The 27,191-nt window shown below is 45.7% G+C and overlaps 1 protein-coding gene across 2 annotated transcripts in view; it reads left to right on the top strand.

Annotated features, from left to right (window-relative positions):
• KLC3 (kinesin light chain 3) overlaps positions 1-27,191 on the top strand; it is an 819,433-nt gene that overhangs the window by 508,663 nt on the left and 283,579 nt on the right. For both annotated transcript variants that reach the window (XM_086938378.1, XM_086938377.1), the window contains exon 6: positions 3,699-3,786. In XM_086938378.1, coding sequence (XP_086794504.1) covers positions 3,699-3,786 — 88 coding nt within the window. The remainder of the gene's footprint in view (positions 1-3,698; positions 3,787-27,191) is intronic.

Here is a 27,191-nt window from a genome sequence, read left to right as displayed (position 1 = left end):
GGCCTCATTTCCCACAAAGGCAACGTATGTCACTCTAGAGAAGTCTATCGATCCACAGTAACCTCACTGGACTCAGAAGCCTCTTGCTACCTAGTCCTAAACATTACCTTAATCTCTTTTTCTTTTTATGTCACATTTCGTTTTTATTATCAGAAACTAAAACCTTAATGTTTCCAGTGTTTTATTATAGGAAGTTTTCTTAGCATTTTATTATTTGTCATTTGCGTAAACCCTGATATATACATACCCACACACAGCTCTGCCAGGATACAAGAACCAGGATCTGCGTGCCACCTGTGCACATAGTGTATCAATGCACGTCAACCCTCGCTTGCCCAAGCCCTGTGCCTATACAGTTCTGCTAGGGTAAATAACAAACTGTTTAAACACTGCACACAGTGCTAGTGTGCTTCAACACTCACCTGCGCATACCACATGGACCAGTTAGGCTAAGTATAGGTTTCTCACCAAGGAAATGAATCCATTCAGGCCGAGCAGCTGCCTTGAATTTGTAGCCCGCCTCTAGGGGCATGGCTACGGTCTGACTCCAACTCCAAGGACCGAGTGCAACTGACTAACACGGCAAGCAGGCAAGAAGGAGCAAGCCAAACCTGCAATTTACAAGAAGTAAAAGCAAAGACTAACCTGGTGAGATACATTAAAAACATACATCCTATAACAGAGTTCAGGGGAGCCAGGTACCTCCCCGCGCCTAGTGTGCTTACAAGGAATGGAAAGGAATGAAGAATAATAAGGAAATGAAAAATAATAAAGGTAATGCAGGAGCCAGGCAACTCCCAGCGCCTAGTCGCTTACAAGGAACAAAAAAGTGCAAATTAAAAAAACACGGGCCAGTTAGGCTCGGTATAGGTTTCTCAACAAGAAAGGGAATCCATTCTGGCCGAGCAGCTGCCATGAACTTGTAGCCCACCTCTAGGGGCGTGGCTATAGTCCGACTCCCGAGATCAAGAGCGGATGACTAACACGGAAAGCGGGCAAGAAGGAGCCAGTCAAAACTACATTGCAGTTCAAGAAGTAAAAACAAAGAATAACAAGGTGAGATAAATGAAAAACATTTGTCTTTACACAGAGTGCAGGGGAGCCAGGCACCTCCCAGTGCCTAGTGTGCTTACAAGAAGCGAAAATAAATTAAGAGTATTAAGGGAAATAATATATAATTGGATGATGTGGATGATGTGGGTGCCAGGCGATTCCCTGTGCCTAGTGCTCTTACAAAAGTAAACAAAAGTGCAAAGTTTAAAAACACGGGCCAGTTAGGCTCTGTATAGGTTTCTCACCAACGAAAGGAATCCATTCTGGCCGTGCAGCTGCTATGAATTTACAAAAACTAACAAGGTGAGAAAAATATTTAAAAAACATGCGTCCTATCCTCAGAGTGCAGGGGAGCCAGGCCCCTTCCAGCACCCAGTGTGCTTACAAGGAACAGAAAGAAATGAAGAGTAATAAGGGAAATGGAAAAAAAATAAGGGTGATGCTGGAGCCAGGCACCTCCCAGCACCTAGGGCGCTTACAAGGAATGAGAAGAAATGAAGACTAATAAGGGAAATGATAAATAATAGGGGTGATGCGGAAGCCAGGCAACTCCGAGCGCTCAGTTCGCTTACAAGGAACACAAAAATGCAAAGTTTACAAACACGGGCCAGTTAGGCTCGGTATAGGTTTCTCACCAAGGAAAGACATTTTTTATGGGTGCGCGGCTGCCATGAATTTGTAGCCCGCCTCCGACTCCGGAGGTCGAGAGCAGCTGGCAAACGGGGCTAGCAGGCAAGAAGGAGCAACCAAAACTGCAATGCGGAACAAGAAGTGAAAACACAGACTAACAAGGTGATATACATTTTAAAAATGTGTCCTATAACGTAGAGTGCAGGGGAGCCAGGCACCTCCCAGCGTCTAGTGCACTTACAAGAAACGAAAAGAAATGCAGAGTAATAAACAAAATGATAAATAATACGGGCGATGCTGGAGGCGTGCAATTCCTAACACCTTGTGCACTTACAAACAACACAAAAGCGCACATTTTTAACTAGTTTGTCTCGGTATAGGGTTTTCACTAAGGAAAGAAATCCATTCTGGTCGTGCAGCTGCCATGAATTTGTAGCCTGCCTCTAGGGGCATTACTACGGTCCGACTCAGGACAGAAAGTAACAAACGGCAGCAGGACTCGGTGGCATTTTACACAACGTTTACACCTTATGCACTTACAAAGAACACAAAAGCGCAAATTTTTAACTAGTTTGTCTCGGTATAGGGTTTTCACTAAGGAAAGAAATCCATTCTGGCCGTGCAGCTGCCATGAATTTGTAGCCTGCCTCTAGGGGCGTGGCTATGGTCCAACTCCGACTCAGGACAGAAAGTAACAAGCGGCAGCAGGACTCGGTGGCATTTTACACGACGTTTAATTCATAACGTGACTGGTTTTACGCCTGGAGGGCAGTAACTAGTGCACAACCTTATTTTGAAATGTTATGATGCAACTAGTTTACGTGCTTACCTCTAAAACGCAAAAACAATCCCGGCAAAAAAAAACGCCCAGAAAGGCATGACGACAAAAGGGGCGGGACTTTAAAAAAACCACGGAAACGCCCCCGAATCGCGTCCTGACGGGGAAAGAGTAATTGACAACGATGTCTTCCAATGGCTAGCCTCCATTTATGGAGCTAGCCATTGGAAGAAGGGGCGGGTTCAAGTCCCCAATACTGAGATAACATTAAGTTTCGCCTGGCTGTAGCACTGCTTCGCAGTGCTACGGCCAGGCGAAACCTAAAAACAAATATGCTTATTCAGAGTGAGGTCTGCCTGATGAAATACCATACCATAACATGCCTTGAAAAAGTTAGGCTGTACCGTTGGCCCAAGCAAAACACGTGTTGGCATTCTATGTGCGTACTATTAATAGAAACTACCATCTACCCACCCTATACAGACTGTGCATTAATTATTTTACTAGCACTTAATGTGTGTGAGAGCTCTGAGTTTGCAAGCTCTTTGGTCTATAGCATATTCCTCCAGGTGAAGTGGTCGCTCAAAGTTGAGTGTACCGCACCTTTTATCAACTTCATGAAAGCAGTTTGGAAATATGTTTTTCCAGAAGAACTCACTGTCTTGCTTCTTGTTTGCACCTAAGTTCCCCCTTGGTCCTAGTTCCTTCTGCTGCCTTCCACTCTACCCCTATTGCCGTCACATTATCACTCTTTTTCGATTTGAATAGTAAAAACGGTTTACCAAGGTTCTTAACCCAGTTTTCCACTGGCACACAGAATTCTTACAGGAATGATGGCAGCGTGTTGCGCTTTCTCCACACCCAAAACAGTTGCATTACATGCAGCTGGGTAAGATTCCTGGCATGTGCGACGCATTCATTATTGCCACAAATGTGACTATATCATCTGTGTATTACTCCAGCTTGCAAAAGTTTTTTGAAGTGTGAAAGCCAATATGATTGCAATTACCTGTTTATAATCCAAAGAAGTATTTCTTGTCTCAATCCATAGGATGCTAGAAATTTAACATGATGGTGTCTAGAAATGTTTGACATATTGTATGTTTTCCAATTGTACTCACACATTCACTCATCTTGTGCTTATGTTTTTTAGTCCTTTATTATTTGCTGACCCTGAAAGATCATATTACGAAAAGAAAATTGGATATAAATATAATGTTTGGTTTCTCCACCACAGGGATCAGAACAAATACAAGGAGGCAACAGATCTCCTAAATGATGCCCTAGAAATCCGCGAACAGACATTGGGCGTAGACCATCCTGCAGTAAGTGTCTCTTTCTTCTTCTGATCATACAGGAAGTAGGAACAACTATCCCACCATCAGTGCGATTACACAATTTTACTTACCCTTTCACACAGACAGTGTCAAACACACTATTCTATTGATATCACATATTGTCAAAGGGCCCTGTAAATTTCAGTCCACATCCCTGTAGCCAGAACAACTACAATAGTTTGTCAATTCTCACTCTGATCCCAACACACATGCCCACTACAGACAGCACAACTACTACACTATGCTGTTGATTGGGTTTGCAACCAGTATATATACACTATTGCATTGATGCTCACCACAGACATCACTACTGAATAATTCTCACCCCTTAAAACCCCTCTGGCCTGAACACCCCAGGGGTACGATAACTGCACCATTGTTTTTAGTGTCCACTCATATCACCAATTAATGTTAGTGGTGGTACACAAAGACCAACAACAGCATTCAGTTAATATTCGCTCACACCCAACATAGCTAGACAATTGTATCCATGCCACCATATGAAGAGTGAATAACCCATTCTATCAATATCCACCAACAGACATCACAACTGCATGTTCTGTTAGAATCAACGAAACCATCACTAGAACTTTCTGTTCTACAACCAACAGCACATATGCAGTATCCAATTAACATTATATCACCATCCCATGTAGCTAGAGCACATGTATCATTGTGTCCAAAATAACCCTCACCGCATCAGCATTGTATCTTTACAGTAACCAGACCGAAATTGTGTTATCAATAGTTCATACTGTCTGCTGAGCTGTATCATTCAATTAACATCCCTCACAGTCAGCATAGCGACCCCATTCTATAAATACCACCACATGCAGTACACACATCACCTGATATGTTCCATCAAAACTCATGGAGTACCACAATTCTGTCAGCAGTCTTCATACCCAGCACAACTACTTCAAAAGATCAACACTCCACACTGAATAAATACATCCATTACTCTACCAAGATCCCCCATATCCAAACCCACTGCACCTTTATATTAACATCCTCCATTACTACCCCTTTCTATGGAATTCTAAAAAAATAAATCATAACCATTATTACTACACTATGAAATTAACCACCAAAGAGACCAGGACAACTGCACTAATCATTCTGTCAACGTTTACTCATTCAGCACTACTACACCAGTGTTTTAACATACCACAGTCAGTACCTATACATAATTCAGTCACCATTTCACATAGACTCTAAAAACAGCATTCACACCTATAACATTGTATCTTCATTCATATCATTGGATCTACATAGTCTCATAATTGTCTTAAAGGAGGAGGAGGATAGATGGCAGGTTGACACCCGCCAATGAGGGTGTGATCTCCACAGTGCTCCGGACCGCCGTCACTCTTCTCCGGCTTCCCGCTCTCTGCCGGCTCAGTAAGCCGATGTTGTCCAACTGGGAAAGATCTCGCTGAGTCTGAGTAAGCTGCATGCCAATGCAGGCATCTCGTAGCTGACATTCTGATGTCGCTGCTTCATGCTACGAGGATTTTGGAGACTAGTAGGTCACCTTGGTGGGTCTTTTCAGTCTTTTCAGCCTTGGACTAGTGAACTTGCTCCCGACGGAATGGCACCATAGAGATGGAGTGTGCTCTGCGGGGCAAGGAGCCTGTAGAGCTGCTAAGGGGCGCATTTTGGAGGGCCATCAGCAGGAGTGTAACAAGGAGGGTGAGGCTAGCCTACCGGTGGTAGGTCTGTCCCTTGCAAAGCTACGTGTTGGGTGCCTCATCCTAAAATTGCTGCAGTGTGGAACAGCAAAGGATTGCTTGCAACTGGCAGCCAAAGAACAGCCAGTTTTTGGCAAATCTCCACTAGTTGAGGCATTAATTGCAGCAGCTATGGTCTGAGGGAATAGAGCAGCATTCTTGAGTACCACAGACTTTGCAAGCAATGGCAGTACCTGTGTAACAGACCCTGAGGACCCCGCGGACCTACCTGCTCTCCATCAGGTTATCAGCTCCCAGACCCAACATGGTAACTACAGCAAGCAACCCACTACTTCCCCCCACATGTAAGATGATGAGCTGAATCCTCCAGCGGAATCTCAAGCTTGAGATCGCATTGTAAAAATTGTGAGTACTGTGGCAGTCATATTGGGGCAATAGGAAAAGGTGGCTGGGGTTCCAAGCAGGGACAATAGAGAAAGTCTGCTGGAGTCCAATACTTGGAGGGTTGGGTGGCAACCAGTTGACTCAGACATGCAGCTGTGTGATTATGAGCCTCCCCTTGATATGTGCACAGCTGGCCTGTTTGTTGGCCTGTTTGTTGATGAAGGGCGTAGCCGCAGTGATACAGGTGGTCATGAGTTAGAGGGGCAGTCTGCTCTGAAGGGCCAGGGCAATACTAAGAGGAAGCCTTCAGAGATGAATAGACCGCACCAAGCTGTGAAGCAGCGGATGGCGAGCAAGATCAGAGTCTCTGGGGGTAAGTGTAGCCCACTTCAGAACTAGGTCACTTCAAAGGGTTAGGTGTAAGCACTTATTTCCCGTTTGTCAGAGGTCCAGGGTGGAATTGGGGCTGCCAAAAGTAAACAACCTATTGAAAAGCAATCCCCTCTTTGGTGCTCCACTCCTATACCTCACTCATGCTCTGATGTATCCGGTGGCACTTCCTCTGAACATTCTGCCACCCTGGCCTTTACAGAAGTTTGTATAGATGATAAATCACAAGAACTGTCTTTGATGGCAATCATGCAGATACTGCAAATCCAGCCTTCTGAAGCACAGTCTTACTAAGCACAGTGAAGGGCAGACAATCTGATAACACAGCAGTCATTGTCAGAGATGTCGGGGAAGATCACTAGTCTCACTGCAGAGATAGCGGAGTTACAACAGCGTGTTTCGGATTCCGGGGAGGTGGGAACAGCTACAGTTAAAGCAATTGTCAATAATGGTAGTCAGTTGAAATACCTTCAAACCAAGGTTGACGACATGGAGAACCCACAGAGGCAAAATACTAACAAGCATTTACAATGCAATGGTCTCGGCATTATTAAAGGTAGAGCTATTGGCATTGCTCATGACATTTTTTTTCATTTTTTTTAAAAACATAAATAAATGGTATTGTCATTTACAATGGCAATAGGTGAGCATTAGAGAGTAGTATAGAGTATTCGCGGACACAGAGCCACACACACACAGACAGAGCCACGCACACACACACACACAGAGCCACACACACACACACACACACAGAGCCGTGCACACACACACACACAGAACCGCGCACACACACACAGAGCAGCGCACACACACACACAGAGCCACACACGCAGAGCCGCGCACACACAGAACCGCGCACACACAGACAGAGCTGCGCGCACACACAGACAGAGCTACGTGCACACACAGACAGAGCTGCACGCACACACAGACAGAGCTGCACGCACACACAGACAGAGCTGCACGCACACACAGAGCCACGCGCACACACAGAGCCGCGCGCACACACAGACAGAGCCGCGCACACACACACACACACAGCCACCTACACACACACACAGAGCCACCCACACATAGAACCACCTACAAAACAACTACACACATACACAGAGCCACAGACACACATACAGAGCCCAACACACAGACAGAGCCCAACACACAGACAGAGCCCAACACACACACACACAGAGCCCAACACACACACAGAGCCCAACACACACACAGAGCCCAACACACACACACAGAGCCCAACACACAGAGCCAAACACACACAGACACAGAGCCAAACACACACAGACACAGAGCCAAACACACACAGACACAGAGCCACACACTCAGACACAGAGCCACACACACAGACACAGAGCCACACACACAGACACAGAGCCACACACACAGAGGCACACACACACAAACACAGAGCCACACACACACACACAAAGCCACACACACACAGACAGAGCCACACACACACAGACAGAGCCACACACACACAACAAGAAAAACGGCCCAATCAGGGAGCAGAAGGCACAAAAAGCGGCCAAATCAGGGGGCAGAAGGCACGAAAAGCGGCCCAATCAGGGGGCAGAAGGCACAAAAAGCAGTCCAATCAGGGGGCAGAAGGCAAGAAAAACGGCATAATCATGGGGCAGAAAGGACGAAACGCGGCACAATCAGCGGGCAGAAAGCACGAAAAGTGGCACAATTAAGGGGCAGAAGGCACGAAAAGCGGCACAATCAGGGATCAGAAAGCACGAAAAACACAATCACATTCAGTTATCTATCCCCTGTGTACATTTTATACAGAAAACATGCTTTTTCCTTCCTTCCTTTCTTCCCAGCATTGGCAGAGCCCACGGGACTAGCTTTAAAACTGTAAACCAATTTTGTGCATATAACACATGTAAACTGCGTTTGTGAGGGGCAGTGTTTACATACGTTACCACACTAAACTCACACCCATTGGCGCTTCCAATTGTATTACAACATTTACATAGCGCTTTGTAGCATGCCTACTTGTTTGTTTCAGAATGCTTCCCCATTTGTAAGTCCGACATTGCCAACTACATGTCCCGTTATAATGAGGAATTAAACAGAAAATGGAAATTATACCCTACCTTCCTCAAACCCAGGGAGGTCACCGTGTGGAATGTGCCATTTCTTTCCCCCCCTCTTGTGAGTCCCTTGCTCATTGCACCATCAGGATTCAAGCAAGCCGGGCTGACGACGGCTGAAATGCCAGAAACCAGTCCCCGGTAGCTTGTTTCCTTCCCAGTATAAGAATTGGCTTGGTAGTTTGGTTTGCCCTGTTCCCATCATGCACTGGGACAGGAACAGACTAATTTGCATGTAGCCAGGTTCTGAGCTGGGATGGTGCAGTGAGCTAAAAAACGGTGATGGATCAAGCCCTGATCTTTGGACTGGGTAAGAGTGGTCTACTTAATTCAGACACTCTGTTCATCACCACCCCCTTTTCTGAATCATTTCTTTCCCCCAGCACTTCCCTGGGTGTGTATTGCGAGCAGGTACAGCTGCGTCTGTGTTGTTACTTAAATCAGAAAAGAGGCGCCTGGCAGGGTGTGCTCCGCTGCTGTTCCCCCCTGGCAGCCTCCAAAAGCATAGAACTGGTCTCTTTCTTAGGGAGAATGCCCCTGCCCCCTAAAGTACACGTTTTCCTAAAGTCCCTTGTCCTAAGAACACGATGCCAGGTGTGCAGAGGGCAGCATCGTGGTGTGGAAGACAGCGGTGGCTAGTCAACTCCTTAACAACAACATAAAACGAGAAAAACATAAAAGTAGGAACAAAAACTCTGCGAGACCCTGGCTGCACAAGGGCTTCGGCGCCCAGAACACCCATGTTTGAGTAAGGAAAAGAAACGCTAAACCGTTTTTTCTGAATCCTTATTGCAATAACTCATTGAAGCCACAAAGCGTCTTGTGAGCATACAGCCCATGGAACAGCGCTATGCAGTCGGGCCGAAGTCATTTATGCCCCAGGCCCCCTTTACATTTGATGAAGTCATAAGCAACTCGAAGCCCACCAGCGTTTTAAAGTGTTACAAGTAAAGCATTAAGACACAGACATGGCTGGGAGATGTGTAATTACTTCAGTGGAAACTTAAAAAAAAAAAAAATTCAACAAAGACACAGGCCGGACTTTGTCAATAAAACATGAAATAGCCACGGACGTTTGTGTGAGCCACGAAGCTCTATGTATATGTACACAAAATTCCTCAACAAAGCTCATACAATGACACCATGACCCACTGAATTGTCACAGCCACTGTGAGTAAAAAAGTGCCCCTTCAGCTAAGAGTTTTCCCCGTAAGCCATGAAATGGCCCTCACTCACACATATAATGAGGGAAAAACTATAGGGGGGGGAAAGGAGATGGGAGTAAAGTTGAACAAAATAGAGCAAAAGCAACAATAAAGGCAGGGAAGCGGTGATAAATGTGAGCAAAAGAGGCAAAATAACACACACACACTCCCTCTCTCCTAAAGCACACATTAACACCAATTAATCGGTGAAAAAGGCACAAATATCGAACCTCCACATAGAGATTAAGGCCGAACCCCGATTACCCCAAGCACACCTGGAAACACCACACACCACCAAATGCCCACACACTGCGGGCATATACATATACACATCCCCGAATGCAACATACACGAATGAATGGATGCAAACAGGCCTGACTTCGTCAATAAAACATGAAATAGCAACGGAAGTTTGTGTGAGCCATGAAGCTCTATGTATATGTACACAAAATTCCTCCACAAAGCTCATACAATGACACCATGACTCACGGAATTGTCACAGCCACTGTGAGTAATAAAGTGCCCCTTCAGCTAGGAGTTTTTCCCGTAAGCCATGACATGGCCCTCACTCACACATATAATGAGGGAAAAACTATAGGGGGGAAAAAAGGATATGGAAGTAAAGTTGAACAAAATAGAGCAAAAGCAACAATAAAGGCAGGGAAGCGGTGATAAATGTGAGCAAAAGAGGCAAAATAACACACACACACTCCCTCTCTCCTAAAGCACACATTAACACCAACTAATCGGTGAAAAACACACAAATATCGAACCTCCACATAGAGATTAAGGCCGAACCCCGATTACCCCAAGCACACCTGGAAACACCACACACCACCAAATGCCCACACACTGCGGGCATATACATATACACATCCCCAAATGCAACATACACGAATGAATGGATGCAAACACACCATAACATGCACTCAAAGAATAACCAAATGCGAACATACACATTCATGCAGCCACCGTTAAAGCCACAATTTCGCACTTACCCTCCATTCAATGCACACAAACAACATCAAATGCACAAACGCACATTATATTACAGAAACACACACATACATACATCAAGTCAACACACACTCGCTTGTTATTTTGTCATTGGGATAGAAGCAAAGACGTGCACGCACAGCTGCACACACTCATAAAACACTTATTTTCACACAAACCAGAGATAACACGAGTCAACGAAGACCCTGAAACACCGTAAGCTGACTACTTTGCAAGCAGTCGGCATGGTGTGCAACGTGGGTGCAGCATCCGCAGACACACAATAACATGTAGATAAGTCTCTCAACTTTTATGTGTGCTCTGGATAATAACTTCTCTTTAAAAAAACATACATACCTTAGCAGGGAATTCGGGTAAACAGTGCTTTGCTGAGCTGGAATAGAACAAGGCAAGCTCCAGATTCCAGTGTGGCAAGTGGCACCAAAGCAGCAGGACAGTCGGTGAGTGCCACCCATTCTGGATGACAAAGGGCCAAATGTCACTATCTTAAGATGCCAGAGAGTTAGCTCACCCACTGAGGAAGGGAGTGGAGCAGGTCCCTATTTCTCAGAAATGTGTGTTATTACTTCAGATTGGCCAAAGGACAGCTACAAACCCTATAGAGTGGCATAGGGTCATACGTTTTCAACTAAGGTTAGCAAAAAGCAAAGATCCCCAGCTCAAAGAGTAGAGGGCCAAGTGATGCGGTTGTAGCATGGCAGAGGCGTCCATTTCCTGGTGGTAGTGATGGGAAAACTGAGCTTCTCATCACGGTGAAAAGGGGCTGATATAGGATGCCACAGGTCACCGACGAAGGGTCACCTCCTCAAGATAGCAGTAGTGCAGCTGTTGTGGTCACTGGATGCCAGTGGGGCACGTCAGTATAAAATTAAAGCAGAGTGGGGAAAGTGTGTTCATCCCAAGATGCCAGAGGTGAGAGGGGCTCGCCCTTGGTGACAGAGTGTTGGCACCTCAAGTTGAAAAATGGACCGATGCGTTCGTGGTAGGGAGCCAGAAGGCAGACAGAGAATTAAAACCCCGAGACACGGCTCCTGTTATGATAATAAACAAGTGGCAGCAATGAAGAATGCGGACTCAGAGGGATGTCAGAGAGGAGGCAGTGAGCGGGGCAGAGTGCAGTGGCTGCAAGTTGAGAGAGAATTGTATCCGTGTCACGGGGGGCGGGAGATCGGACATGGAGAGTGGGATAGGTGGAGAAGGGGAGGGGCGCGGGAGTAGATAGGAGGGCAAACAAAAGCCGCCTCGGATGCAGCACTCTTGCTCCGCAAAAGTCCAAATTGGCCCCTGCCTGTGGTTCAACACTAAAACAGGGTTGCTCTTTGAATCTGGGGAAGCAAGGGGAGGACTTTTAGGCAGTCTTTGTTCTCGCCTTCTATTAATGGGAAGGGCTACAGTTAGTCTGGACATAAATATCTTGAGTTGTCATTTTTCCTGGAGAGGAGAGCGGTAGGGTGGGGGTACAATACTTCCTGCCTGACCTTTCTTGACGGAGATGAGGTGGGCTCTTGTTGTGGTTGGAGCAGGGGCAGCATCCTTACCTTGCCATGCGTCATCCTTGTTCTCGGCTCCTCTCCCCGCCGGAGATGCTCTCCTTTGCTGTACCGGGGGTCCACGGACGCCGTCAAAGGGGCACCCTGTGCCGAGTGCGGGCCGGGGTGCTCCGCCTGTGCTGCTGCGGTATGTGCCCAGAGGATGCTTTCACATTCTAGCAACATTCACCGGGCTCCAGAGCACGCAGCAGGACTGTACCATCTGCGGGCAGCAGAAGAGGAGGCTCCCGTCTGCTTCCGGTTTTCTACAGAGGCACTTCCGGGTCATCGCAGGCAGCGTGGCGACCCTTGGGGGGACGGTGCTCGAGAACTACTCGCGGCGGCCGGCAATCCGGGGTAGGCTCCCGGTAAATTAAATAAATAAATAAAATCAGCAGACAGAGCATGCTGGAGAAACGGCTGCCCCCGCTGAATTAAATGAATACACAAAACCGGCAGGGCTAGGTTAACGAAGCGGAGAGAGGCGAAGGAGCCCCCTGCCTCTGCCGCTCGCTGCATGACTGCCCCCAGCGAGGCCCTCTCATGGACACCGAGCTAGAGCAAAACTTCCCTAAAGTGGCAACGGACTGCCTCATGTCCTCTCACGGCCAGACGAGACAAACAATGGCGGACACAAGCTTCCGGTTTTTTTCGGATTTGGGGCGTGTTCGGTGTTCAAAAGTAGGCGTGGCTAAAAAGTGGAAAGAAGAACACCGAACACACCTCCAAATCCGAAAAGGACGGAGCCTATTCGGAGGGACAGCTCTCTCTTCCAATGGCTGGCCTCCGTTTAGGAAGCCAGCCAATGGGTGAGAGGCAAAAACAGAGGCGGGACAATTCGTCCACTCTAAGAATCATTAAATCTCGGAACTTCGGATAGTACCTCGACCTAAAAAGGAAAGGAGGGGATTGACCCTCTCCAATTTATGTGCAACTGTTCAGTAAAACTCCCAGACCTGATTGAATGAGACCGACAGATTCAACTCGCCCACCACCTTCCTCTCAATCGCAATGTGGAGCGCAAGTATTCTCGCAAGAGCCGGCTCGATTTAAGATTATTAAGAATGGTCACAATTGATGTGCTACTCTGAAATGGACGCTTCGCACGCTATCACTCAATTGAAGGGCTCTACTATTTAGAACTCTTAATCACAGATGATTTACTGCTGTTCTCTCCCAGCTCTTTTTTTTCTTTCTCCTTCTCTGCTTTTACTCCTTCTCTCTTGATGAGCTTTCTTTTGTTAGAAACGCTGTTTTTTCTGTATATTTTTTTAATAGCATTCTTGAGAATTGAATTACAGGCTTGTCGATTGGTCTGGGAGGCTGGTGGGTGATGGGTGGTTGGGGCACTGTGTTGGGCACACTCTCTCAAGGGCTGCCAGTTCATCAACAGCTCAAAGAGTTGGGATGATTCCTTCCCAAAAACACAGGGGGTGGGCATGGAGGAGTGGCTGGGGTCTGGAAGGGTGGTCACATTTGATCTTTTTGTGATGGAGAGTACAGTGTCCTCAATGTTTGAGGGTGGGTGGGGGGTCGAGTAAATTAAGTTATAATGTTCTCGTTTTTCCAAAAGTATACTTACTTCTCATTTTTGTAATGCATTTTTGTCTTGAGAATGCAGGATTGGCCATCTTAATTTGTTTAAATTCACAAAGTAAACAGCAGCTGATTAGGGATGAAACAGGGGCTTATAGACTCAATTTGCAAGCTTTAACAGAGACTCATTTGGCATACAAGGATCGTCTGCTACTAAAGAAACAGGATTATGACATAATTAGTTGTACTTCACAAACAGTTTCCATCCGGGATGGTGCTTTATTATCTGCAAAGAACTTCCAATGAAACATTTTGAAAACTGCAGCGATCCAAGGGGGAGATGGGTGCTGGCACAAATGGTATTTAATTCCCAGAGGTTTGTTATATGTGCAGTTTATGGGTCTAATATTGATGACCCCCAGATATTGGATATGCTCTCCTTAGAGCTTTTAGACTGGGTGTGGTAACTGATTTTAATTGCTTAATGGATTAAAGTATTGATTCTGCTAATCATAAATCTACCCCCGCATGACTAAGACTAGGGCATCAATTCACAAATTGATCCAGTTTCATGGGCTGTGTGATGCATGGAGGACTATATACCCATCTAAGCCTGGGTATACCTTCTATTCATGTCCACATAAACACTACTACAGGATCCACATGTTTTTTTCTGGGAGACCCTTATTAGCAGGTGCCAAGATAGAAGTATGTCCCAGGACGGTATCAGATCATCACATGCTCTTATTTACATTTTGTCTTATCAATACAAGAGCTAGGCGATCTAAGTTTTCATTTCCCCGCTATCTTCTGTCCAACGACGATTATATGAGTCACAGCTCTAGTTTATTAAGGGAATTTCTCATTACTAACACAGGCACAGCGACACCCTCCATTAACTGGGATACCATGAAGGCATGCATAAGTAGTATCACATTACAATTTATCATTAAACAAAGTCGAGCTGCTATTGAAATTGCACGTTTATTGCGCTGAGAATCTTACAGCTTTAACCCCTTCGCTGCGGGGGTATTTGCCCCGCTGTGCTGGGGAAGGGGGGGGGGGGGGCGCACAGCACCCCCATGCTCATGACGAGCTCAGCTCGTCATGAGCTACGGCGCTCCGGTGCTCATGACGAGCTGAGCTTGTCACAGGTGTATTGACTCCCGTGGAACACTCAGCACAGCAGGGGAATTCCCGCGCACCTGAGCGTTCCACAGGCCATGACGAGCTCAGCTCGTCATGAGCACCGGAGCACCGTGGCTCATGACGAGCTCAGCTCGTCATGAGCGTCCAAGGTTTTAAATATTACATGCACAGAAGGTTATTCAAGGTACCGTGGATGATCAGGCTGGTTTTATCCAGTTAATTGAAAAACAATCTTTCTGTGAGATATTTTTCGCCAATTAATTGAAAACAATCTTTGTCTGAACAGGATTTGAAAGAATAGATAACAGCCAATTATGCTAAGAATAAAACTCTGCAATACGAATACGGTGATAGGGTTGGCCGAGTCTTAGCCCATCGAATCTCCAATAGATAGTCTAAATGTAAGATCCAATGTATTAAAGGCATGAATGGTATGTCTCATACAAATCTGGACTCTATTATAGAGCAGTACTCTTTGTTTTATCAGTCTATACTATCAGCCTAATGTAGAGTGCCAGTCGGAGAGTACAACATAAATTCAGAAGTGCAGGTTAGCCCATTAAGGGTAGGATCAGGCAGGAACGTTGCAGACTGAGTTTTCTATCGGAGAGGCGGATGCAGCCTTATTAGCTCTCCCTTCAGGCAAGGTGACAGGGGAGGATGCTCTTCCAAGTATTTAGGAATATAATAGCTAGGGACTTTGTGAAGGTTCCGCAGCATATCTATATTTGGGGGAAATACTGGATTCATGGAATGTATCCAACATCATGGAATTCCTGAAGAAAGGCAAGCCTTTAGAGGATATGAGGTCATAACAACCTATTTCCCTGATCAATTTAGATGATAAGTGGTTGGTTAAGATCTTGACGATGAGACTTGCCCCTCTTCTCCAGATACTATTTTCCCAAAAACAGCATGAATTCGTACAAAGAAGGGATACGACCAGCCACACCAATTCAGCAATTGTGGCATTCGATGCTGCAGGGAAATCAAATACTATGATAGGCATGATTCTATTAGATGCCAAGAAGGCCTTTGATCGCATAGCCTGCGTATGTATGTGGGCTTCATTTGGGAGCTTTCGGTGTTGGGGACAAATACATCCAAATGTTACAGGCACTATACAAGACCCCACGTTCTAGGTCGATATACTCTGGGAGGAATTCAAGTACATTTGGCATATACCGTGGAATCGATGTCCATTGCCTCCCCTTGTATTCGCTTTGTATATTGAGCCATATCTTTGTTTGTTATTTCTGAATTCTGGCATCCGGCCATTGGTTTTCGGTGGTCATAAACTTAAAATTACAGCCTATGCAGATGAATCGGCTGTCTTTGCATTAAATCCGTTGACAGCACTTAGACAGGTGGTTAAGGAGGCCACTGATTTTGGCAGGGGTTTAGGGTATAACCTCAACATCTCCAAAACACAGGTTCTATTGAATTTTGAGACAGACGCCTCAACGGTAGGGGTAATCCCAACTGAGGTGGAGGATATAATCAAATTAAAATATGAGCCCTTAAATATAGTTAAAATGAATATCCTTCCGAAATTTCTTTATCTTTTTAGGGCAATTCCTTTCAAAATCACGGATTCTTTTTTTTGGATACTTTGAAGGCACCATTGGAAATTGTATCCGGGGTTACAGGTGTGCGAGACGAGCAATCCGACTTATGAAGCTCCCATGTCATCAAGGGGGCTTTCAACTCCCCGATTTTAGGTTGTATTTTTGGGCTGCGTTTGTGAGGCGTTTGCGCAGTTTATTTATCCCAGCAGACCACGACCAAGCGACTTTCTGCTATCAGCTAACGCTGGTATAGAACATGGGCTTTTTTTATACCGGCCGGGCGACCCAAATTACTACAAGAGGGTTTGTTTTAAAGTTGTGAGGGATGCTATTTGTATCAGGCAGGAAATGTGTAATAAATATTCAATTGCATTTGTAAATAAAGAAACACCACTGTGGGCTAATCCTGCTTTCCCAGTAGTTTCAAAATCTAATCAGAAAGCTTTAGGTGCGATATGGGGTTCAGACTATCGGGCAGGTGTACGACTTAAATAGCTACTGCTCACTTACGGAATTACAGGCTAACTATGGGCTCCCTAATCACTTAACAATGTATATATTTACAAGTGAGGGACTACTTTTTGACTGTATGTAAATACCCAATGGATCTGGAAGGTACAGAGTTAATGCTGCATCTTATAAAGCAGGTAGAAATCCATTGATAAGTTTGGTATATCAGATCCTTTGTCAGTATGTAACTGATGACAATGTGCTATTGGCTTCACAATGGAGCCGGCAACTGGTGTCTGATGTTACATCTCAGAGCTACAGAGGGCTCTTGAAATTTTGGATAAATCAGTCCACTCTATCAACCTGAAAAGCAAGTCAAGACTGTGTGTCTCCTATATTACAGGCCAGAAAGAATCTCTAAAGCTAGTGTTTCTGGGGATAGAACTAAGTGCCCAAAATGTAGGCAGCTTTCTGCAGATGTGGTACATATATTCGCTGTATGCCCTGCCCTACAGGACTTCTGTGTTGATGTAACTAAATTAATGTTGCATCACCTAGGCCTCCAGGTTCTTTATCTCCTAAAGAGATTTGGATGGGTGTTAAGTTTGAGTATGATGGTGGTAACAAGTACCTTACGACTATAATGATAGTATGTATGTGTTGCTCGGGTTTGGATTTCTGATGCTCCCCCTAAGGCAATTGAATGGTGGGCTCTTTTGAGGCAAATTTATGAGTTAGAGTTGGCTCTTGACAAAGCTAAAGGTCCTTCCTCTTTGAGGAAACTCGATAACATTTTGGTAGGTCTCATCTGGGATTGATCAAATTATAATTTTGATTGATGTTATTTCCTTTAGATGACCATCAGGTTTCAGCCTTATCATTATTTATTCATATTTTTTCTTTCTTCTTTTTTCTGTATGCATATTTTGTTCATTGAGTGTTATGCACTGAACATTTCTGACTGGAAAAATAAAATTGATACAAAAACGATCCACATTGTCTACAGCTGACATAACTCCATCATGCTTTCAAAATTCACCTCATCTGGCACACCTACACCCTTCTATCAGCATCTTCCGCAACCATGGTGAAAGCACTATACAAGCCAGAACATGAATTGAAACAGCCAGCATAAGGTAGCATGCTGGCTAACCTTCTTGAACGGCACAACTTGCTTTGTCTGAAATGTTTAAACTTTACTACAGTAACAACATATCTGCAGCAAGACATTAAACCAACCAACTCCACAGTATGTAAAATATTAGGTACTACACAACAGCACTACTGTCACATAGCGCGCACCTAGACATCACTGAACTCTTGCAGTTGCTAGTGACCAATGCTGTGATTTATCATTCACAAGTGGTGATGTATTGCATGTTTTACAGCCAAAAACTCAAAGATTAATTATCTGTAAACCTGGATATTGTATAAATATTGACAACGAATTTGCCAAATTTTCTCTGTAATATGCAACTATAAAAAAAAGTTGAAATTTGTATGACTGTATAACTCATGAAAATGTGAAAATCTAATAAAAACAGATATTAAAAAAACACATTCAACCAACCAACCACACATTCCAGTTTCCAGAAACATAAATGCTCAGTAGCGGGGATTATCTCCTGTGGGCACTAAAGTCACTTATCTTACAGAAAATGACAAGGAGGTGGCCGTGGGATGCTTCAAATAAGGCACATCACACTGTGATTAAGTCAATTAAGCCAGTGAGTAAAAGACTTACGATCTAGAGAATAGCTAGCTTTCAGAAGCTGCCTTAGAATCTAACCTCTAATGCTACGAGTATCTTTCAAAGCATTTAGTTTAAAACATATAAAAGTATATTCCTTGCAAAATAACATATACCAAAGCAAAGAACATGTAAAATATCGAGTAGAGATTAGGTTTAACAGTTAGGGTTAGGGTACTATGTAGTATTGTGGACTGGGGTTAGGTTGAAGATTAATTATAAGGTAAGTGTTTGTGTTACCAATTCAGTTTTAATAATCACCATTGCTTTACAATTAGCTGTTTTCTTTTCTTGTGTTGTAGCATGCACAAAAGCAAGAATTTCAAAATACTAAATTTTTCAGACAGCATCATAACGGTAGTAGCGGTCCAAGTATTCAGCGATAACAGCCAGACAACCATTTGTGGGTTACTTATTCTAAAATCTGCAGCATTATTTGATGCATTGAAATACTATTTTAAAATTACAACCTCTCTCTTACATTCTTGTGGCGTTGTTTATTGAATATACTGTAAGTACCACATACTGTAATGCAAGACAGTACTACAGTCATCACAATGGCCTATCATCTGAGGTACATCCCAAAATGTTGAGGTCTACATATCAAATGTCTACCTTGATTTAACATACTCCATTATATGTTGCAATCTTCTCACCTAGCATTAAGCTGTTAGCATATTTTAACAGGTCCACTGTCCACAGTTTCAGTGAAGGGATCAACACTTTTCACCCACCAGCACATAGCTATCTATCTCTTAGCCAACACATTTCACCCCACATTTCCCCTGTGCTGTCAACTGAGGCTTTTTCAAGATACATGGTGATTGATGTAATAAATGTTTTGGTTATTCGTAAACATGTTCACTATTGCAAGTGCTGAGAGTGGGTTCTTATTGTGTGAGGTTGAGCGGTTAACCATGGTAGGCGAGGAGTGCAATTGTGCAGTGATTATGTTGCACTAGTTGCAACAAAGTGGGGGCTGAGTCCTGATATATTGGCAAAGGGCCCCAAAGGTCCTTTGGGCGGACTGTGGGGCCGGTATGTCAGCATATGTTTCTGCTGTCTCATTGGAGTATGCGGTGTCCTGGAGCCAGGCTTTTGTTGTAGAGGGTGGGCCTTTCATCCAGGATATAAGGAGATCAGTCAATCTGTGTCTCTGTGATTAGGCTGACTAATTCAGTAGTTCTGGGAGTTACGCTGGGAATTTTGGCCATAGTTTTTAAACGAAGTCGCCTCATTCTGTAATTTCTAAAGACATTCAGGGAGTTGGTCTGTCTCTTTCCCTTAGCTGTTCAAGGGATAGGAAATTGCCATCTGAGAATACGTGTCTGACTCGAGTGATTCCTGCCTCACCCATGCATTTCGTGATCCTGGTTTCGAGCGTGGCAGATATGACGGGATTGCTAGCTAACTGTATAACTAATGAGTAGTCGCCAATATGGATGCATCATTTCCCTTTCTTTCAACAACAAATGCCCACACCTCATAATCCCTCTTTTTTTTAAGAAGAGGCAGGGGAATAAGGCGAACAGAGAAGGAAGAATGAAGCAGGTGCAATGGGAGAAGGAGGAAACTCAAATTGTGACGAGGAGCAGAGGGAAAGAACAGAACAAGACAACTTAGTTGTCAATCAGTCTCCAATAGACGTCTGACTGAGAAAGAATCTCAGGTCCTGCATAAGTGCCTGGGATTTGTATCTACCCCACCGGAAGATGCCTTTTACTTCAACTGTGAAATGTCTGACTTTTTCCCAAAAAGTAAAACTACAAGCTTTTTTTCAAAACAGGGACTCCACAACCCCTATTACAGATTCAGGACTCAGGAACCCTTCCACTTTTACCCCTCCAACAAGTTCTATTCCTTGAGAAATTCTCACCTTTGAAAAAGCGGTGATGACGACATCCAGAAAATACCTCCCAAACCTTATTTTCAAAATCTGATGAGGTATGAAATGGAAGTTATCAGCACTCTCTAGCCAAATATGATACCATCACTATAAAACCAGCTGATAAAGTTGGAGCTATTGTCATCCTCGCCACTGGCGATTGCAGAAATGAGTGCTTCAGATTACTGAGCAACATCAATCATTACAAACTCCCTACAGAATATCTTATGCCCAGACTGCAACAAAAAATCTGTATAATGATAAATGAGGCAGAATCTTATGGGTGGGTAACCAAGAAGGAAGCTGATTTTCTTCTTAACCTACGTTCAAAAACATCCTACTTTTATTCTCTACCCACTATCCACCAGTATACAAGGCCACGCCCTTGTAGACCCATCGACCCAGGGATATGATCTCTGCTAGAGCCCCTGTCAAGATTTTGTGACCACTTCCTAAAACCAGTGGTAAAATGTACACCAACCTTTCTGAGAGACACCAAGGACATAATAAACCACGATATGCTTGGGAATAGAAATCTATATATTTCCCTTGAGGTAAAGGCCCTCTACACAAACATACCTCAGGATGCCACCTTAATGATCATTAAGGAAATGCTTAGGGCAGAGATTTGGAATTCTATTAACACTGTTTGACTTCATCATGGAATGTGTCACCCTAGCCTTCATGGAAAACTACTTCCAGTTTGTGAGCGAACTGTACCTCCAAACACAAGTGACGCCAATGGATAGTACATTTGCCCCCAGTCTAGCATGTCTATATATATGTACAATTTTGAGAAGAAATTTACCTTAAACAAAGATAATCCTTATTTTCAACCGATCCAGCTGTTGCGTAGATACATTAATGACATCCTCATCATTTGGACAGGTGACACCTCAGACATACTGGAATTCGCCAATTGGATCGATGGGTGTGACCCTTACCTGCCGGTTCCTGCAAATAGTCTTAGGTTTGATGGTCTTTACTAGAGGAGACAAACGGTCCCTCAGTTATCCATTTTACGAGCCAGGATCCATGTAGCTATATATTTAGTAAAGACAACGTACTTTACGAATGGGATCAGTAAGTATACCGACCCACTACATACACAACGCGCATTAGGGTGCGCGTTGATACAAAAGACACCCAGCTGGGGCCATTTCCCTTTTTTGGCCACCGCACATTTTTCGGTCCTGAAGAAAGCCTCACGACTATCGTAGAAGGCTGAAACTAGTAGACCTATACACACTTTTATTGTGATATAAATTGGCATTACCACCTCATATATATCCGATCATTGTTTTTTACCCATGCCATAGGACCCTTTCATTAAAACTTTTATAAGGGCATTTCCTATAGGCATTTTTAACATATACCTCACCTCACATAGCACTGTTCACTTACACACAAAATCCCGCTCCGCTGTAAACAGGCGTTGCAGCACAGTTGGATCGCATTCGGTGATCCAGCTGGGCCCCGATGATGAAGCATGCCACCTACCAGGTAGGTGGGTGAGGGGTTTCCAAACAACAAGAATGTGTTGTTGATTCTCAAGGGCTATGCCCTGACTAGTACCTGCCTGAGGTTTTGTCTTCGTTGTTGCATCACATATATTTGGGGAAAAGGACAAGCACCTCTGTTTATTCCTCACTCTCTTGTTGCTATTAACAACCTTACCTGAAATATACAGCCTCAGTATCCAACATGGAATTGTCTTTTCAAGACCTGTTCATTTCAATTGTTGATGGGTGCCTTAAGACCAGGACCTTCCATAAAGATTCAGATAGGAACAGCCTCGTGTTATTTGACAGTCACCACCCTCAGGCCTTCAGAAACAATCTTCATTTTGGGCAGTTCCCTGGAATACGAAGGTACTGCAGTGATGTTACCATCTTTGAGGCCCAGTCAGATGCATTTGCTAACAAACTGCAGAACAGGAACTATCTTATGCACATTATAAACACCGCCTACAAACAAACCTAGAATAACCATAGGGACTCTATTGTAGCGTCATGCCTGAAAGACTTTCAACCAAAATGTACATGTGTAACTACATATAACCCAACATTTAACATCATCAAGAAAATTATAAATGATGGTCCATACTGAACACCGGGCCACTAAAATTGAAAAAGCTCCTTTTGCCTTCAAACGTTCAAGTAACATCTTGGACCTCCTAGTGCAAGCAAGACCATGGCACACTAACACTCAAGAGAGTATCATAAAAAGCTGGAGACTCCCCCTGTGACTGGACACTTCCCTTATGGTCATTGTAGTGTATGCCCCCTTACTCAAACCACAAAAGAAGTTGATTTGGGTTTAAGAATGAAATAGAAGAAACCCAAATATGCCAAATGCTAGACAAAAATGGCATCTATCACATTACATTCCCATGCTGTCTACGTTATATTGACATGACTGTAAGACCAATCAAGACCAGAATAAATGAACAACAAAGTAATTTCAGGTGTTGTAGGACAACTACTAAAATAAACTCCCACTTCATCACATCCAACCTCTCTCCTGATGATATAAGATGGGCCATTCCAGAGACTATGTAAGGGGGCAAAGACATCACCTATAGACTATCTGAAAAAAGTGGCACTGGATATCTAGGCTTAACACTAACCCTATTGGATTAAACAATGACATTCCATGGTCTGAAATCAGAAGACCATGACATGATAATACACTGAATTTAAAATCAACCCAACATACCACAGTAGATGTGGTACAGCATACACATTTTAATCATGAACATTTATATCCCACAGTTACTGTATTATCAATTATAATACATAATTCCATATAGAGGCTATATGATTTAACATGTGGATTTCATTTGAACCCCTTCTAGAAGGCCCCCGGGCTGTTACATACAGTAGAATGGGAGGCATAGTATCACGGATGAAAACCAGAGAGTATACCTTACTGGTTTCACATCCACTACCTTTTTGTATATTTAAAGAAATCTGGTCTATTGATATAGTGAAGCAGTTTACCATGTCTTCTTTTCCAAATTAAAATAGCCAATCTTATCCATTTCTGCCTGTGTACTGGCTTCAGGGCTGATGCCAAGGGACACAATGCCTCTGCTATATCCAGGGGCGTGGCTTTTTTTCTGATGCCCATCCCCTCTACCACATGGGAATGCAGGCGAACCGTCGCCGTGCTCCGTTGCTACGAGTAGTAGCATCTGACGCCTTTTCCTTTGCTCCACAACTGGCCCTCAAGCTGGCCATAATGCTGTCGCACAACCATGGCCCTCCCCGTGAGACACGGGCAAATCAGGGTGGTCTCTCTTTTTGGACAAATAATACGGATTGCTGGTAGTCTCAGCCCATCAAGAGTCACTCACCGATTGGCCTCTACCTTTAAAAACCAAGGCTACGAATGGGATTCCACTTCCGGAATCGAGTACGGGGGTAGGTTAATTTACCATCGACATAATTTGCACAAGTAAGCGACATGGTGAATGATTACGTCCATCACTTTGTTTATTTCTTTTACCGCTGGGTTGGATCATTCACCTTTGTTTTATTTCTTCATGTTACTTTGTATACTCCAGAGCCACTGAGCGAGTCATGTCCTCGATGTCCAAGGGGCTCATTCTTAAGTATCTCTTAAGTTGTCAAAATAATGCAGAAACTGCAAAGACACTTAAGAGAGAATTTAAAGACAAATAATGCAGCCTATATCCACAGGCTACACTGTCCAGTACTTCAACTAGAAATTCCACCAAAAAAACACCACACACAGTTTCTACCATAAAGAAACTTGCCTCCCCCAGTCAAAGACTCTGGAATGATAGAGAGGAAGGTAGGGACAGACAAGCCCCATAGGCTGCCATTATGTGGCTTAAATAGGATACTGTGCCTTTAGGAGAACTTTCCAGAACTTCTCCCAGTATCTCAGAATGCATAGCAGGTCCCTCTACTTTCAGTTCTTTTTACCGGCTCCTGCTTACAGGACCCTGGCATTGAGCTCTCCCTTTTTCAAGGGTTTATTGGAATTTTGTGACACTTTTGAATTCTAAAAGTGTTGCAGTTTACTTCTTGGTGTTCTCTTCTCCTTTTTTGTGCTGTTTTAGGCGTTTTAGGGCTCTAAAATGCCTGGCCTTTTTGATAAGTGCCCAGCATGTGGGAGGAAGAAGGCCAAGAGTGATCCCCATGATGTCTGCATCGTGTGCCTCCCTGAAGATCATGTCCCTGAGGATTGTACCATCTGCCAGCAGTTTTCTGCTCGGACTCTGAGGGACAGGATGAAGATCAGGCTTTCCGGCCTTGAGGAGAGGCGTCTGCAGGCTGCAGGTGGGTCTGGGCAGGTTGGGAAGGCTCCCTCTGCCTCTGCTGAGGCCTCTGGGGGGCTCCCCGGAGGCAGGAAGTCCAGCAAACGGTCCCGGTCTCCGTCGACGTCGATTGCATCGACGACGACGTCGAGAGGGATGACGGCGGTGTGCTCCCCTTCTCCCCGGGGCTCCGGGTCGAGACGGCGTGACGGCTCGACGTCGAAGATCATGGAGAAGTCGCCGTCAAAGCCTCCGTCGACGTCATCGTCTTCGTCGACGTCGAGGTCTTCCTACCGACGCCGGAGGCGTAGTGACAAGCATCGACGCTCGCCGTCGAAGCGGCATCGATGCTCGCCGTCGAGGCGACACCGTCGATCGCCGTCGAGGCGACACCGTCGATCGGCGTCGAGGCACCGGTCGACGTCGAGGGGCTCCTCGACGTCGAGAGCATCAGAAGACAGAGACGTTCGTCGTCGAGGACGGAACGCTCGACGTCGAGAAGGCGGCGTACGGCATCGCGGAAGAAGAGGTCGACGTCGAGGAGTCGGCGGTCAATGCCGAGGAAAAGAGGGTCGACGCCGAGGAGACGGCGATCGACGCCGGAGTCGAGGAAACGTCGTCCGACGCCGGAAAAGCGTCGCTCTGCGTCCAGCAGACAGCGGTCAGCGTCTAGGAGTCGGTCAGCCTCTCCAAAACGGCGCAAGAGGGATTCTAGTCCCAGAAGTCACGCTGCTTCAAGTGGAGGACGCAAGAGGAAGCGGTCCCCTGCTGATGGGGCTGGCTCTCCGCACCCTTCGCCTAAAGGGTCACTGGGCTCGGTGTACTCAGAGGTGTACACACCATCTCGACCCAGGACTCCGACTCCTCCCCCTGTGCCTAAGCAGGACCCTCCACCCAAACCTCCACTGCCTTCAGGAGACCCTCCTCCACCTCCGGTCCCTCCGCATGGGCCCACCCCGCAGCCGAAGGTTCCTCCTCCGAGGTCCACTTCCCTGCCGTCCCTGCCTGTTCCTCCTAAGGGGACCCCAAAACCGAAACCCCGGGAGGAACCGACGAAACCCCATGGGGAACCGAGGAAGACCCCTCCACGTAAACCGAAGGAGCGGCCACGTACAGGCAGGTCTCGCTCTCGCTCTGGGAGGAAGGAGAGATCGCGCGGCAGATCATCCACGAGGTCGAGACACCGCCGTAGGAGGCGCGAATCTCGCTCACAAACGAGATCCTCTGGGACCAGGGACTATTCTCCTACCCTATCGGGGTCACCGGACACAAGAGTGTCCCCGATTGATGACCTGGTGGCGTTCCATGACGTACTTTAAAGGGAGGCTGCTAAGTTGGGCATCTCCCTGACGGTGCCTACCCCGAAAACGTCAGTCATTTTTGAGACTTTACATCAGAAACACCTGTCTCGTCCTCTCCTGCCTCTGGTGCCGGGCCTGGAAGAACCGGCTATGGCCCTGTTTCTCACCCCTGCGGTGACGAAGGCAGCTCCGTCAAGATTACTAAAGAAGTACCGGGCTCCCGACTCGGATCCGGCCTTTTTGAGAACAGAACCACCTCCTGACTCTGTCATCGTGACGGCGGCCCGCAAGCAGCATGCCACCACTCCGTCCTCCACGGTTCCCCCGGATAAGGAGTCAAGGTGGATGGATTCTGCGGGGAGGAAAGTCTGTGGCACTTCCGCTACCTCCATGAAAGCTGCGAGTGCCACGGCGCTGTTGGGCCGATACGACCACGCCCTCTGGGACTCCCTCGAGCGCTTTGCGGAGCATTTACCTGGGGAGAAGCGTGAAGACTTCATGGAAGTACTGAGTGAGGGGATGCTGGTGGCCAACCAGATTATCAGCGCGGCAGCGGACTCTTCCCTGTTGGCTGCTCACGGATTTTGCCACGGAGTCAACCAACGGCGCCACGCATGGCTCAGGCTTACATCCCTGAAACCGGACGCACAACAGAGGGTGGCCAACCTACCATTCTCTGGCGAGACCCTCTTTGGGAAGCATGCGGACGATGAGATGGCCCGCATGAAGGCGGAGGCCGAGACACTAACGGCTGTGGGCCTGGAGAAGCCTAAAGAGACCAAGAAGCAGTACCGCCCTTTCCAACGGCGATTCGGCGGTCAAGGCCGAGGACGGGGACAGGCTTCGGGGCAATCGCAGCAGCAACACCAGTTCCGTAAACCGTTCCAGAAGCGCCAGAAGGGCAAAGGTGGCCAGCAATCGGCCCCAGCGCCCAAGGGCCAGGCTGGGTCTAGGCCCTAGGAACCTACTTCCCCCGGATCTGTTACCCACTCCGGTAGGGGGAAGCATTCAATTTTTTTTGGCAGAGTGGAGAAAAATTACTCAGGACAAGTGGGTGCTGTGAATATTGTTTGCAATGGATACAATCTTCGGTTCACCAGCCCTCCTCCAGCAATTCCCCCGGTCAGCTCGCAGTT

This window comes from Lissotriton vulgaris, chromosome 9 (genome assembly GCF_964263255.1).
Source record: "Lissotriton vulgaris chromosome 9, aLisVul1.2, whole genome shotgun sequence".
NCBI classification, from domain to species: domain Eukaryota; kingdom Metazoa; phylum Chordata; class Amphibia; order Caudata; family Salamandridae; genus Lissotriton; species Lissotriton vulgaris.
This window is presented reverse-complemented; position numbering and strand designations above follow the sequence as displayed.